Source organism: Tachysurus vachellii, chromosome 11, assembly GCF_030014155.1.
Source record: "Tachysurus vachellii isolate PV-2020 chromosome 11, HZAU_Pvac_v1, whole genome shotgun sequence".
NCBI classification, from domain to species: Eukaryota; Metazoa; Chordata; class Actinopteri; order Siluriformes; family Bagridae; genus Tachysurus; species Tachysurus vachellii.
In genome coordinates, this window is record NC_083470.1 from 1,558,605 (window position 1) to 1,573,334 (window position 14,730).

Sequence of the window (14,730 nt, forward strand, 5' to 3'; positions counted from 1 at the left end):
CTCCCCGTGACCCGAGGTAGTTCAGATAAGCGGTAGAAAATGAGTGAGTGAGAGAGTTTGGTTTAGCCCTTAAATAAAAAAGTTAACTTGCACGTTAGAACAATAGTAAATAAACAGAAGAATCATAAATTATTATTCTTACCATAAATAAGCAACAACTCCAACAGACCTGGAACGATAAAAACAGTATAACACAATATTAGAGCGTATAACTAAAAGGTTATTTACTGTACTAATACAACCGACTCCAATAACTAATATAAGTACAATCGAATTATATAAATCATAAAAACAACAGGAACGATCACGCCACCAGATATCAGTTGCCGTGGTCACCGGCTCTTGGTGAATGATTTCCGGTGCCACGAATTCAGGAGTCCCATAGATGCTGTACTGATGCCTGGAAGGGTCGATTTCCTGACAGAAGCCAAAGTCACAGATTTTTAAGTCCTCTCCATCTGGGGAAACCATCAGGATGTTGTCTGTCTGCAAAACAGAGAGAGAATTTTATCAGTAAATAAGTTTACACACCAGTTTTCTGACTCACATTTAAACAATAGCTTACTTTAATGTCGAGATGCAAGATGTTCATGCTGTGGATATATCCAACCCCTTCCAGGATCTGCTGAATGTAAACCCGGACCTAATGTGGGAACACACACACACACACACACACACACACACAATGAACACATTATTCAAACACGTGTATAATATTATTATAATGTTTATTACCTCTCTTTCGCTGACGGATCCTTTTAATAACATGTGCTCCAGTAATCCCTGAGAGGAGCAGCTGTGAAAAACAACACCCAGATAAAGGAATTAAATTAATTATATTGTGCTTAAATTATTTTTTCTTGGCAGCGTATTTCTTATTCGGATTTGATTTTTTAATTTTATTTGTACGCTATGAAAAAGAAAGTGTTGAAAGAGCTCCTAGTAAATCTGTCATGGCTTCTTCTTGCTAATATGGAGAACTTTTGGTTTCCTTGCTTATCCTTGACCCCCCCCGTGTGAGACTGGGAGAATTCTCCATGTCATAAAGGCTTTATTAACAGCTCATTAACCTGACTTTGAAGTTGTTGGTATTGTAAAAAAAAAAAGATTTGGATTTGATGTAAAAAAAAAAAAAGTATGAATAAATAAATATGGAGTTACTGATATAACCTAGGGGGCACGGTGGCTTAGTGGTTAGCACGTTCGCCTCACACCTCCAGGGTTGGGGGTTCGATTCCTGCCTCCACCTTGTGTGTGTGGAGTTTGCATGTTCTCCCCGTGCCTCGGGGGTTTCCTCCGGGTACTCCGGTTTCCTCCCCTGGTCCAAAGACATGCATGGTAGGTTGATTGGCATCTCTGGAAAATTGTCCGTAGTGTGTGATTGCGTGTGTGAATGAGAGTGTGTGTGTGTGCACTGCGATGGGTTGGCACTCCGTTCCAGTGTGTATCCTGCCTTGATGCCCGATGACGCCTGAGATAGGCACAGGCTCCCCGTGACCCGAGGTAGTTCAGATAAGCGGTAGAAAATGAGTGAATGAATGATATAACCTATAATTAACTATTGGCTACTAGAAATGTTTTCATAGGTTTTTATTTAGACTGATATCTAAAGGCAGATAATGGTTAATTAACCACTTAACCACACTCTCTAATGTGAAGCGTTGGCCTGAACAGTGTTAGCTTTCCATCATTAACAAAAAAATTAACAGTTTTTGGACTGAACTAGAACTGATATAATCGGGTGAGAGGATGTTTGAGTGATGCCTACATCTCGGTGATGAGGACAAGCGTACGGCGTGTGCTGAAGAAGTCGAGCAGGCAGGCAACGCTGCGGTGCGTGAGCCGGGACAGTAGGTCTCTCTCCTGAATGGCTCGGTTGCGAGTGCTGCTCTTCAGTGGGATGAACTTAGCAGCAAAAAACTCAGCGCTAGCCCTGTGTACAACTCGCTTCACCACCCCAAACGTGCCTCTGTATGTAAACAAACAACCTTCAAATTAATAGCAAATTAACATAAAGACAATCCAGCTAATCCATGGCATTGGTGAATTCTGTTTTATGAATGTGTGTGTTTATGTGTGTGTGTGTGTGTGTGTGTGTGTGTGAGAGAGAGAGAGAGAGAGAGAGAGAGAGATATGACTGGTGTTTATTGTTTATTATAAGTGTTTGTTGCCTTTTTGGACTCCTTTATCATTTGTAATGTTGTCTCATGTGTCTCCCATTTAAAACAGTTCAGCACAAGCCCAGACATGATTGAGGACAATGTCATGATTGAGGACAATGTCATGATTGAGACAAGCTGTTTCGTGTTGAGGTTTTGTTCAAACCGACCATCATAATAAATACCTTCTCTAATGAATATGTTTTTTATTCATTGGTTGTTGTGTTAACTCTTACCCAGATAGTGCTATTTTCTGATTGGCTATTGTGTAGCCTCTTTTTGTGATTGGCTGATAAGTGTCAGGCTCGACTAAGAGCTCCAGGTGAGACGCGCTTGATTCCTGCCCGGTTCCATAGAGACAGCGGTGCGGATTGATACGTTTTGGGTGCTGCGGCGTATTAAATATATGATAAATAGTCAAAAAGTTTTTCTGCGTGAGAAATACGATGTGTGGTGGGAGAACGTGAGAAAAGACCGAAATGCATGACTGTCACTCTCAATGTGTGACACTTGACAGCCCTGTATATTACTTAATTAGCATAAAGCGCCTAAATGTTTGATGAAATGTTACCTGCCAATCTCCTCATGGACTTCATAAACAGCATGGAGTTTTCTCCTTCTGCCCACCTCCAACCTTCTGTCCTCCTCTTTCTCCTCCTCCTGCTCCTCCTCCTCCTCAAACTCCACTGGACCTAAGTAAGGTAGTGGTATGTATACAGTATTGCAACAATAGAATTAACATTTGTAAAGTTTTGTAAAGGAATCATTTTCTTTTGTAATGTTGTACGTATTGACTTTTAGAGGAAAGTGTTAGACCTAAACTTACTTTTTATTTATGTGTGCAAATAAGCATGAATTAGATAGTTAGCTAGTGAGTGATCATTCATCCTGTTTGATTTTGTGTGTGATGGACTTTCAGAATGATTATGGAGTGGATCATGTCCATACCAGATACTGATAAAAAGGTTTTCTGTTGAAACCATGTGTAATGTATGAACCCCACAGCTCTCTTCTCAAGTTTTGGGATGTAATTATGCTGGACACAGGCATCCATTCAGCACCTGCCTTTGTATAGAACGATACCTGTATCCAAGGTGAGGTTTGCGTGGCAGGAAACGTAGCCTGAGCTGTTCTTGGCCGTACAAGCGTAAGTGCCACAATCAGAAAAGTAGACGGTCAGTAAGTTTAGAGAGAAGCGAGCACCACTCTGCTTCATTACTATGTGTTCACCAGAGATGAGCTCAACACCATCCTATAACACGAATAAAACAAAGAGAATTACGGCACTTCGCTTTCACCAAACCTTTAAAGATTATCAAGTGTTTAATAAGGAACAGAGACCTTAAAGGATGAAGATATTGACTTCATCCTCAATCAGACATCAAAACCCATGAATGTCTAGATGGGTTAGTTTTAATGGATATAATGTGCTCTACACGGGGCACGGTGTCTTAGTGGTTAGCACGTTCGCCTCACACCTCCAGGGTTGGGGGTTCGAATCCCGCCTCCGCCTTGTGTGTGTGGAGTTTGCATGTTCTCCCCGTGCCTCGGGGGTTTCCTCCGGGTACTCCGGTTTCCTCCCCCGGTCCAAAGACATGCATGGTAGGTTGATTGGCATCTCTGGAAAATTGTCTCTAGTGTGTGATTGCGTGAGTGACGGAGTTGGCACTCCGTCCAGGGTGTATCCTGCCTTGATGCCCGATGACGCCTGAGATAGTCACAGGCTCCCCGTGACCCGAGGTAGTTCGGATAAGCGGTAGAAGAAGATGTGCTCTACACCTTAATGCTGTCGTTTACCAACCGCTCATTTCATTATGTTTCTGTAACTTCTAAAGCATTTATATAAGTGAGTAGGAACCTACAGTATACACCTAACAATAAAGCTAACATACCTTTGATTTCTTATCAAAGACTTTAGAGAAGATTAACAGCAAAAAGTTGTGTTCTTTTTTATTTAGAGATAAAAAAACATCACGTATTTCAGTCTTGTTCGCATCAAATCCTTGTACAGTTTCTGCATTGGTTAAAGTGGTCAATGATGCACCGGTTTGCTTGTAGCACGTGGTGTCCAATCGAATCTGCAAAGGATTTCATTCTAATTCATTTCATTCCAATCAAGCAGATTCCACACTCGATTCCACCTGTTTAATCAACTGATCTTAGCTTTTAGTAGACTCTGTTTAGTCGCCTTAATAAGTGCAGTATGGTGTTCCACAAGGTTATGTTTCAAGCCCCTATTTTTCCCTTCTTACTCAGCTACTTGGACATAATGGATAATGGAACTGGAACAATGGACCAGTAGGTGTCTCATGTGTAAAGTGTGTGCGTTTAAACCAGTGTTACTCATTTAATATGCGGCTCGCATGGCAGTAAATAATACGATGATATGATCATGTGGTTAAAATTTATTTTACATTTAAATAACATTAAAAACAATCAGGGAAGCATAGAAAAACGAATGTGCTCTATTACAAATAATAATATATATTTATATATATTATTTGACTCGTCACTGACTCACTATAGCCAGTTTTTGGCGGCCTGCCAGAAGCTAGTTTGTGTTTCATGCTAGTTAACAACTTGTGTTTACTGAACACACACGGACTAAAAAATGGATCGATTTCTTATCAAACAATCCCGCACACAAAATGAACAGCAACAAAGCAATGTGACAGTGACAAAAGAGGTAACTGATGGGGAGCATGCGTCATCCGCAACTCGAGTAATTATTGTATTGCAATATTGTACATTGTATTTAAGCAGATAAGATATTTAAGACTGAATAACTTGTAACATACTTTGTGGTGAAAGTGGCTCTCCTATTGACCTATTGAATAGTGAAGTCCACTGATTTAAACCATACCTTGAACCAACTAATCTCTGGGATTGGCTGCCCGGTAATAACCACAGAAAAAGTTGCAGGTTGTCCAGGCTGTACACACAGATCTTCCATGTCCACCTGCACCATCAGAGGATCTGCAACAATACAGATTAACGTCTTATAATAAAGACAGATTTAGGAGTTTTAAAGTCTAAGAATAAGTGGTGTCATTCTCTTGCATCTTCAGCCAGGAGGAAAACATGGAAACATGCATTGAGACATCTGAACGTCCTTCCAAAACATCCTGTCTTGTGTTCCGTTCCAGATTGTCCAAACTGAACTCCTCCACATTTGTGTTCACCTGTGTCATTTTTGCCCATTTCTCTTGACGCTCGTGTCTCCTCGTACTGTTCCTCTGGGATGTCTGATTGTTCCTCATTTACCTTCTGAGTATCTTGAGACTCTCTGGTACTTTGTGCAGATCTGAAAAATATTTGAACAGATGCAGTGATTTTATTGGTATTGAAATTTCCTAACTTTATAGATGTGGTGCAAGTTAAACAAAACATGGACTCACTGCTTGGCAGATCCAGACTGAAAGAACATCTGGAAGAGGTTCTTCACCAAAGCACTGGACCAACCTTCTGAATCTTCTGCTGTACCCAAAAAAGACACAGTCAAAATCTCACAACAGCGAGAATCCTATTTGTTCAGGGTTTGTATTTCTAAGCTACGTTAGCTTCATAGCTCTGAGGCTAAGTTAAAAATGCAAAAATTGGGCAACAACGTGTCTCTACAGATTTAGTCAATTTTTGGCAATCTGCTTTAATAAACATTATTCAGCACTTGCATTTTTGTTGTCAGCTAATTCTTACCTTTATCACTCCAAGGATACATACGGCTCATATACTCGGATATATCCAGAGTCCAGAGGGATTAAACATAAATATAGACAGAGCACATGGACAGTGTGTGGCCAAAGACACTTTAACAGACCGACCACAACACTTGGGGTCTAAGCACATAACCAACTCTGAAAATGAATGTTGCGACTTAGACAGACAAGCGCCGAGCAGAAGGTAATGGGTTCATGAGAAAGAGATGGAGAGAGAGAGAGCAAGCAAGAGAAAAAAAGAGACAGAAGAGAAGATTACATGCAATGTGTATGGACGTCTCTCTGCGTTCGTCAGGACACTTACATGAGGATGGCTCGGATTGGATCTTTAGTCTCCTGCTCTGGGACTAAAAAAGGGAGTGGGATGGAGAAAATGGAGTTAAATAAAGAGAAGTGTGGATGAACATGGTCAACAGGTTTCTAGAAGTCACTAATAACCCACTCGATTGGTATGAGTGACTTTCAACAGTGAAGACTGTGAAGTTTTGAGTGGAATGTTTCAATTATGACATTCGAACAAGATGGACCTGTCTCAAAAGCATGCGAGTATCTAAAATAAATAAATAAACCAAGCATTATACTATAATATAAATCATAATAGTAAAACTTTAATGCACTGAGATGTGTCTGAGGATGAGGAGATGGTATTATGGTCTTGAATGGCAGTTTGTTTCACACGACCACAGGCAAACATTGTTTATTTCTATAGAGACTGCATGCACTGGATGAAGGTTCCCCTTTACCATTGTTAAAAAATAAGAATGCTTGCTTTTGTGATGGCTTTATGAATCAGTCAGTAGTCTATATTTCTATATCCCACGAATCTGACGGTAATTCCTAGCTGTGCACATCTGTGATTGCAGCTTTACTGCATGTCTTTGGTTCCTTGCATGTCTTTGATCAGGATCTCCTGACTACAGAACTCATGTCAGATGACCTGGTGGAAACAAGTGGTTGACAGGACTGGTGGTGGAACTGGTATGTGCTCCGTCAAACCCGTGAGACCGTATGATTGCCGCATGTAATAGATTACCGGGGAATATTCTTGGTTTACCTTGTCATATGTGAACCCTCATACCTGGAGCTGGGGTGTCTTGAGGTTGGTGTTTGGTGCTGTCTGTGTCAGGGGATGGTGTGTAATACACCTGCGCTTTGCACTTAGCACTGCCCATCTGATTCGTTATCTAAAACACAGGCAGGGTGGGTTAATACGAATGTGTACCTCTCATGTACCTTGTTTCAACCAATGAGAAAATATCTGTGATCCGATATCTATGGTAAAAAGGCCAGGTCTAAATGCCCTCCGAAACGTTTTCGAAACGGATATTAATCCGATGGTACAAACCCCTTCAGGAGGTGGTCTGGGACGCATTTCAGATGAAACTGGACAGGTGTAAATGCACATACGTTAGCGTTATACTCCTCCCAAATGGAAGTACGTCACTCGCAGGTGAGTCACGAGTCGTGCATCGCGCCAGAAACGAACAACTTGGACGACACGCAGGGTCTTTTTTTCACGCCTTCTTTTTGATCGCGTTCTGAAAACCGCATACACCAAAGCGTGTTCCATTTCAATTACCCCGGAAATGAGGTAAAATATATTAGCATTTTGGGCGGGAGTAGAAAGATCGGATCGATATCCGATTCGCCGAGACGCGTTTTTGTGGCCTAATGTAAACGGAACAGTTTTAACAAATCAGATAGCTATCGGATCAGAGACAACACGCGAAGTGACCAGGTGTAAAAAGGTCCTCAGACAACTGAATATTATGTGGCTAATGTTAGGTACATACATTACAAACATAGCCAGCTTTGGCAATTAACTTGCTAACTTAGCTAGAGAGGTTGGAATTCAACTACTCACAGGGTTACATAAGGTACTGTATAAAACAGGACAGGGCAAGCTGTTATACAGTAGTAAAATAATCTATAATAACAACGTGACATCATGAAGCGTCAACTGAAGTTTATTATTTTTCTAAAAGAACGTATATTTTATAAAGTTATACCTTATAATTCAAAATTATTTTTCTGGGAATTATATTGCACATTCAACAACTCCATGTATGGTGCATGACGACACTAACGCTATGGTTTCTTCATGTACTGTAAATTGTTGCTCATTGAGACAGGTACCACTGATGGATGTGGCAACTAAAGCAGCAGGTTGACACCAGAATGGACATAAAATAAAAATGTCAATATTCTAACAGACCTCATTGTGTATGTACGATGTTTAAGGTTACCTCACACTCATATTGTCCAACATCTTTCTCTTCTGCTTTCTTTATAACCAGTAAAAGAACTCCAGTCTGTGTATCACTGTCAATTGCGTATTTCTTGCTTTTCTCCAGCTGCGTGCCGTCCTTAAGCCACCTACGATATAAGGATGATTGAGGGAACGATTTATTATAAATATCATGATCCATTTAGTTGTTTTTTTTTATAATCATATTTCAAACTGGAGGCAGTTAATGTGGTGTAATTTTTTTCTCTCCCAGACATAGGAAATATTCTGAAGTGATTATATTAAAGGTGCGGTGCACGATGTTTGAAAGCCAATGTTGACATTTGAAATCACCTGAACAAACACACCCCTAACACAAATGGGTGTCACCCCTGTTTTGATAGCTCCGCCCCACACATACATACGTAACCCAGGCAACTATTATGGCGGAACCTGCTGGGGCGGCTGGCTGAGGGTATATTGACAAGACATGCCCCTTTCTGCTAATGTCAGACATAAGCACTGAACACTCTCTCCGCCCATATTGACAAGACAGGCCCCTTTCTGCTAATGTCAGACATGAGCACTGAACACTCTCTCCGCCCATATTGACAAGACAGGCCCCTTTCTGCTAATGTCAGACATGAGCACTGAACACTCTCTCCGCCCATATTGACAAGACAGGCCCCTTTCTGCTAATGTCAGACATGAGCACTGAACACTCTCTCCGCCCATATTGACAAGACATGCCCCTTTCTGCTAATGTCAGATATGAGCACTGAACACTCTCTCCGCCCATATTGACAAGACACGCCCCTTTCTGCTCATTGGCTACACGTTTGTTTTGTTTGTCGGCCCAACTCAGTTTTCTGAAGCGTTTCTCAAACATCGCGCACCGCCCCTTTAAGTGTTATTGAACAGGTGTTGACAGAAACCTAAATATCATGATACATGTGGTGCATCCCTTTAAGGATCATGATTTGATGGGTTTTTTTTCTATATTGCACCACCCCTAAAACACCTGACAAGAAAGTGAAAGAAAAGAGGTGACATGACAACAGCATCACCTGACAGGGGGTACAGGAAAACATCCTGCTTTACACTGCAACTTCACATCCTGCCCCATCACCAGCGGAGTGTTCTGAAGTCTGCTCGTGAAACTAGGAGGCACTGTAAAGTGTAAACTACAGTCAGTGTGTATTCACTTCACCACACCAGGCTACATCGACTAGTTTGCTAAACAACAAATAATAAAATGCCATAATCACAGGGAGTTTCTAAAAGTTCTTACCAGGTTAACATCTGAAAAACAAACTCACATGGACATGAGAATAATTTGTTCTGCTTGTTCTCATCAGGAAAAGATTTTGTACTAGCACTATATTCTCATGCCCTTACGAGTCTGTTTATTACAAGCAAGGTGTAGTCATAGCAGCTCTGTGTAGTCATAATGTACTACCTTAAGTTGAGTGTATGTAGAGAAGTTAATAGTCCAGATCACTTACCATCCACAAAAACCTTGGCCAGGGTGCTGGCGTTCCCCATGGGGTTTGCCGCATAACACATATACTGACCAGAATCGTCCACGGACACAGAAGTCAGAACCAAATTGCAAGCCCCAGAGTTTCCCTCTGAGATGATGCGATGCTGGTTGTCCTTCAGAACGATGCCGTCTGAGAAAGCAAGACACATTTAAGTCCAGGATTTTTAGTTACAAAAACTCTGTAAAGTGTGCTAAAGTTATTACCTTTGTACCAAGTAACCACAGGTTTTGGGATTCCTGTGACATTGCAAAGGAGTTTTGTGGTCTGTCCAAGTTTAACTACAGAATCGGAAAGAATCAGCTTGAAGTACGGTGCACCTGTCAACATACAAATTAAACCAACTGTTTAATAAACCAGCTCTTTGTTGAGAGACTTTTTTGGATGAACTTTTGCTGGAACTTTACTGTGCAAACTCACTCCATGGATGTTTGTTGCGCTGTTGCAAATCTCGAAGATCTTTAAGCCAGGACAAGCGGGTGAGCACGGAATGAGCTTGAAGTCTGACTTTTCTAATTGTACCTCGATGCTCATGCCAGATACCCCAGGATCGGTCATCCCCTTCGACGGTGTCCTTCAAATCGACATCAGTCAGCTGCACACGAAAAAAAGTCTTTCTTTAGTACAGAAGCAACGTGTATATTAATAAACAGCTGCAAAAATGATCAGGAATCTTGTGGTCCAAAGACAAACTTGTGAACTCCAGATTCTTTTCATGATTTAACTCTGGACCCTGGAGCTGTGGGCAGCAACACTAGCCACTGATCATTTTGCCCACCATCCATCTTTTACCAAGGGGCTTTTTACACCTGGTCACTTCACGCGTTTTCTGTGACCCGATAGCTATCCGATGGTAAAAACACCAGGTCTAAATGTCCTCCGAAACGTTTTGGAGACGGATATAAAATCCGATGGTACAAACCCCTTCAGGAGGTGGTCTGGGACGCGTTTCAGATGAAACTGGACAGGTGTAAATGAATGTGGTTGTTCAAGCCACATACGTCAGCGCTATACTCCTCCCAAACGGAAGTACGTCACTCGCAGGTGATCTTTCACCCAGGCGTCTCGTCGGGTCTTAAAACGCGCTGCTGCCTCCAGCGAAAATGCAGCAAACAGTAAACGCTGTTTTTTGTAACATAACCGTCGTAATGAGTTTTTTCGTCTTCTTTTTGATCGCGTTCTGAAAACCGCACACACCGCATACAAATCAGATAGCTATCGGATCAGAGACAACACGTGAAGTGTGTAAAATTAAATGATCTAATTGTGTGTGATTTGCGTGTATTTTTTGTGTAAAATGACCTTCATTTTGTTTCTGAAGACATACAATATGGTCTGAGTGCTCAGGTCTCTTTTTGTTTTGCAGAAGACAATACAATCTTTGAAAAGGAAGACATGGCGACGATGACCTCTGAGTGAAACTTTAGTCCCGGGTGCTTCCTCCCATACAGCAAAGGAACCCTGGAATGGAAAACAACCAAGAGATAAAGAATGTGAGTTTAGCGCAATCAGCTGTTGTATTGATTAAGTCCGATGATTCACCTGCCGGACTGGTTCTCCAAGCCCTTTAAGAGGTGCTGGATAGTTTTCAATCAGGGACACATGCTGTATGTTCTCAGCACGCCAAGGCAAGCTGGACACCATGGAGAAGGCATCTTCGAGTAGGCAACAGCTCTGACCACTCTTTGCTTTGTTCCTTATCAACTCCTGCAAATAAACAATAAAACCAGAACTTGCTTTGTTATGGTAGTTTAAAAATTTTTTTTGATATTATTTTATAATAATTATTATCATTTTTTTCAAGTTCACAACACTACCTTGAACAGGCTTTTGTACATTTGAAGCCTCTCCAAAGGACTCTCCAAATATGTGCTGATACTAAAGACCTGAGTATCCAGATGTGCAAAAGCAGCATTGGCATATTGCTGTGAAAGATGTAAGTGTTACAGTTACTTTGCAATTGTGACTACATTTGCAAGCTGCTATAATCTAAAACAGCCAAACTACCAGCACTGAACAGTATACGCTTACCTTAAAGAACTGTTGAGTGTTTTTGTCTGAGATGCAGGCCTGAGCTTGAGACTGGCCTGTGATGTACTGAAGATACATCTCAAAGTCTGGGGCATAATTTACAAAACACTGAGCCACATCGTCATCTGTGGTGCACTGGCTTAGCTTTGGTAAGATACAACTGCAAGATGGAAATATGCAGAGATGACCACAAAAAAATAAATAATGATATAAAGCAAGGAATAAAACAATGTGTGGTGTTATAGGAAAACAAACAACAAGCATGGTCACAGATACCACCATGAAGTTTGTTGTTTGCCTAAAACAGCAATGTTTTTTCCACTTATGCCACAGCAAGTTTCCAATGCTACAAAAATGTGTCCTCGGATACAGTAACAACACTTTTTTAATCTGTTTATGTGGATCCGACTCCATACAAGTCCCTTTGTTAATGAGCTGTTACTATAGAAACAATGACATATTAATATAGAGTAAATCTGGGATTTGCAGCTGCACTACTGTCAGAGCTGCTGTTACAGAGATGGGGGAGTCGAGTCATATGACTTGACTCGAGTCAGACTAAAGTCACAAAATCGAGACTTGAGACCAAATATTAAAAAAAGACTCGACTTGACTTTGACTCGACATTCATGACTTGTGATTTGCACATGTGTGACTTACTCCCACCTCTGATCATTACCTTTTGACCAACAGTACTGTGGTACTAACAAATCTACTGCACAATAAAATGTTCCAATAAAATGTTTTTTTGCTTTACTTTACCATTCATGGAAACTTGCGATGTCCTTTATGTTGCATAATATGTACTCTTTCTGGCTCTGGATAGTGAGAGGAACCTTTGAGCTTGTCTCTACGTGATGTAAATGATGCTCCACAAAGAAATTCATTTCTCTCACAAATGCAATTTCTCCATCGAGCAGACCTTCGATCAACCGACTGAAAAGTAAACACATTAAAAGAGTTATTTAAGTTTTCATAAACGTTCTACAAACTTGCATGCGATTGCTTGCCTTGATGTCTCTTTATATTCTTCTTCAGATGGAGTTTTTCTTCCTTTTTTGGAAGCATCTTTTGTTTCGGTTTCTTGCACCATAGAAAGTAGTTCCTTAAAAAAGACAAGGACAGAAAATATCTCAATAAATGTGATTTCTTATTGTATTTAAATACAGATTTGGAAGATTTGTATTTTACTTATTTGAAATTCAAATACAGGTAATAGCAAGCTGGCTAGTTAAGCAGTGTTGGACACAATGAACTTGGACTTTTTGAGCATTTGGCTTATCTCATTACACCACAACAATACTAACCTTTGTCTTTTTCTCGAGGTACGCTGGGGATAACCATCCTTGCCGGGACGGAGTGTTTTTGCTTGGCTTAGTACGGATAAGCCATTTCACAGGATGCACAGAATCCTGGACCTCCACAAACTGGCCTTCCTTAAGAATAAATGTCTCTTTATTGCCTCCGATTGGGTGACAGTCCACTGTGGCCACATAGATATCAAATGTCTGCAGAAGAAATACCACGTCAAACAACGACAAGAAAAAAATCTCATAGAACTTGAAGAAGAACAATAGAACGCTATGATATTACCTCCTCTCTTTCATCATCCTCTTCTGACTCTGAGAGTGACTCTACATTGGATAAGGTCTTGAGGCTTTGAGGATATTTAGGAGATGGAGTTTTACTCACTGGCTTTAATTCTGTAAAACAAAAATTGATTGATTTGTATTTAGTCAGTCGAGAGGAAAGTTTTCACAAAGATATAGGAAGTAAATGCGAAATGAAACAAAGTTGTACTTATAATTTTTTTCAAATAAAAACTATAATCTTAAAGGTGCGGTGCACGATGTTTGAAAGTCAATGTTGACATTTGAAATCACCTGAACTAACACACCCCTAACCCAAATGGGTGTCACCCCTGTTTTGATAGCTCCGCCCCACACATACATACGTAACCCAGACAACTATTATGGCGGATCCTGCTGGGGCGGTTGGCCGAGGGGATATTTTTATCAATAAATGAACTCAATGAGTAATACTATGGTAATACAAATGTGTTTGTGTAGTACTGTGTGTTGTACTGTGAAAGGTTTAGCTCCGTTTCACGCGGAAGACGTTCAGTTCTATATTAACACGGGTCCTGCTGCTTCTTGCCTTATCGTAAGCCTTTTTTTCGCTTTTTGTTTTTATCCGCCATGTCAATGTTTTAATCGCTTTCTGCTAATGTCACACATGCGCACTGAACACTCTCTCCGCAGTATATTGACAAGACACGCCCCTTTCTGCTCATTGGCTACACGTTTGTTTTGTTTGTCGGCCCGACTCGGTATTTTGAAGCATTTCTCAAACATCGCTCACCCCACCTTTAACCCTATGTTTACACTGGAGGGTGATACAGTGCCAGGTGTCCATTCATTTACTCCCTACATGCAGGATACAGCCACAAATTTAGAGACAGCATGAACTGAGGTTTACTCTATTATGTATGACCCTGTAAAGTAATAAACTCAAACACAGACCAATCCTAGAATGACATCTTCTGTAGTTCCCAATTCACAAATTTAGTTCCTACCAGCAATTAGTTTGCATTTCCTTTTCGATAAGCAATGATGAAAGAAAAGCTGAGAAATGAGAGTCATCTTATCTTGTATACAGACATTATGAAGAACAGCAAAGCTTGGAATGAAGAAGCAGAGATCATTGGTGCTTCTGGGGAATGTACGTACCTAATACAGTACAGTACAAGTGACATGGACTAGTGCGAGCAGACGATTAGCTTTCGTTCTTTAATACCACTTTAAATAGTTTTACGATAGAGAACGAAAGTAGAGACTGACCTTTTACTTTTAGTCCACTGATATGTTGTGGTTGAGGGCTGATATTATTTTCCTCTTCTAAACTTTTCGACAGCTTCATTTTGGATTTTGTCTTTTCCACTTCTTTTGCTCTGTAAAAAATTTTTTTTTATAATTTTGGTTATAAAATGAATTTTATGCGTAATCATTTTTGGTCTTCTTACTTGGATAAGTAGCCTGTATCCACATCAGGAGCAG

At 40.6% G+C, this 14,730-nt stretch overlaps 1 protein-coding gene across 1 annotated transcript in view; it reads right to left on the bottom strand.

The window, feature by feature from the left end:
• The window catches only part of obscna (obscurin, cytoskeletal calmodulin and titin-interacting RhoGEF a), a 55,238-nt gene that overhangs the window by 12,776 nt on the left and 27,732 nt on the right, over positions 1-14,730 (bottom strand). Inside the window, exons 39-62 of the mRNA XM_060881644.1 lie at positions 13,268-13,377; positions 12,982-13,182; positions 12,685-12,779; positions 12,437-12,610; positions 11,675-11,834; positions 11,461-11,568; positions 11,186-11,350; positions 10,946-11,104; positions 10,064-10,238; positions 9,850-9,963; positions 9,608-9,775; positions 9,170-9,272; positions 8,122-8,251; positions 6,954-7,059; positions 5,558-5,636; positions 5,342-5,463; positions 5,023-5,135; positions 3,243-3,411; positions 2,731-2,851; positions 1,769-1,969; positions 736-796; positions 566-643; positions 314-486; positions 143-169 (exon numbers count right to left, since the gene is read on the bottom strand). Of these exons, the coding sequence (XP_060737627.1) occupies positions 143-169; positions 314-486; positions 566-643; positions 736-796; positions 1,769-1,969; positions 2,731-2,851; positions 3,243-3,411; positions 5,023-5,135; positions 5,342-5,463; positions 5,558-5,636; positions 6,954-7,059; positions 8,122-8,251; positions 9,170-9,272; positions 9,608-9,775; positions 9,850-9,963; positions 10,064-10,238; positions 10,946-11,104; positions 11,186-11,350; positions 11,461-11,568; positions 11,675-11,834; positions 12,437-12,610; positions 12,685-12,779; positions 12,982-13,182; positions 13,268-13,377 (3,112 nt within the window). The remainder of the gene's footprint in view (positions 1-142; positions 170-313; positions 487-565; positions 644-735; positions 797-1,768; positions 1,970-2,730; positions 2,852-3,242; positions 3,412-5,022; positions 5,136-5,341; positions 5,464-5,557; positions 5,637-6,953; positions 7,060-8,121; positions 8,252-9,169; positions 9,273-9,607; positions 9,776-9,849; positions 9,964-10,063; positions 10,239-10,945; positions 11,105-11,185; positions 11,351-11,460; positions 11,569-11,674; positions 11,835-12,436; positions 12,611-12,684; positions 12,780-12,981; positions 13,183-13,267; positions 13,378-14,730) is intronic.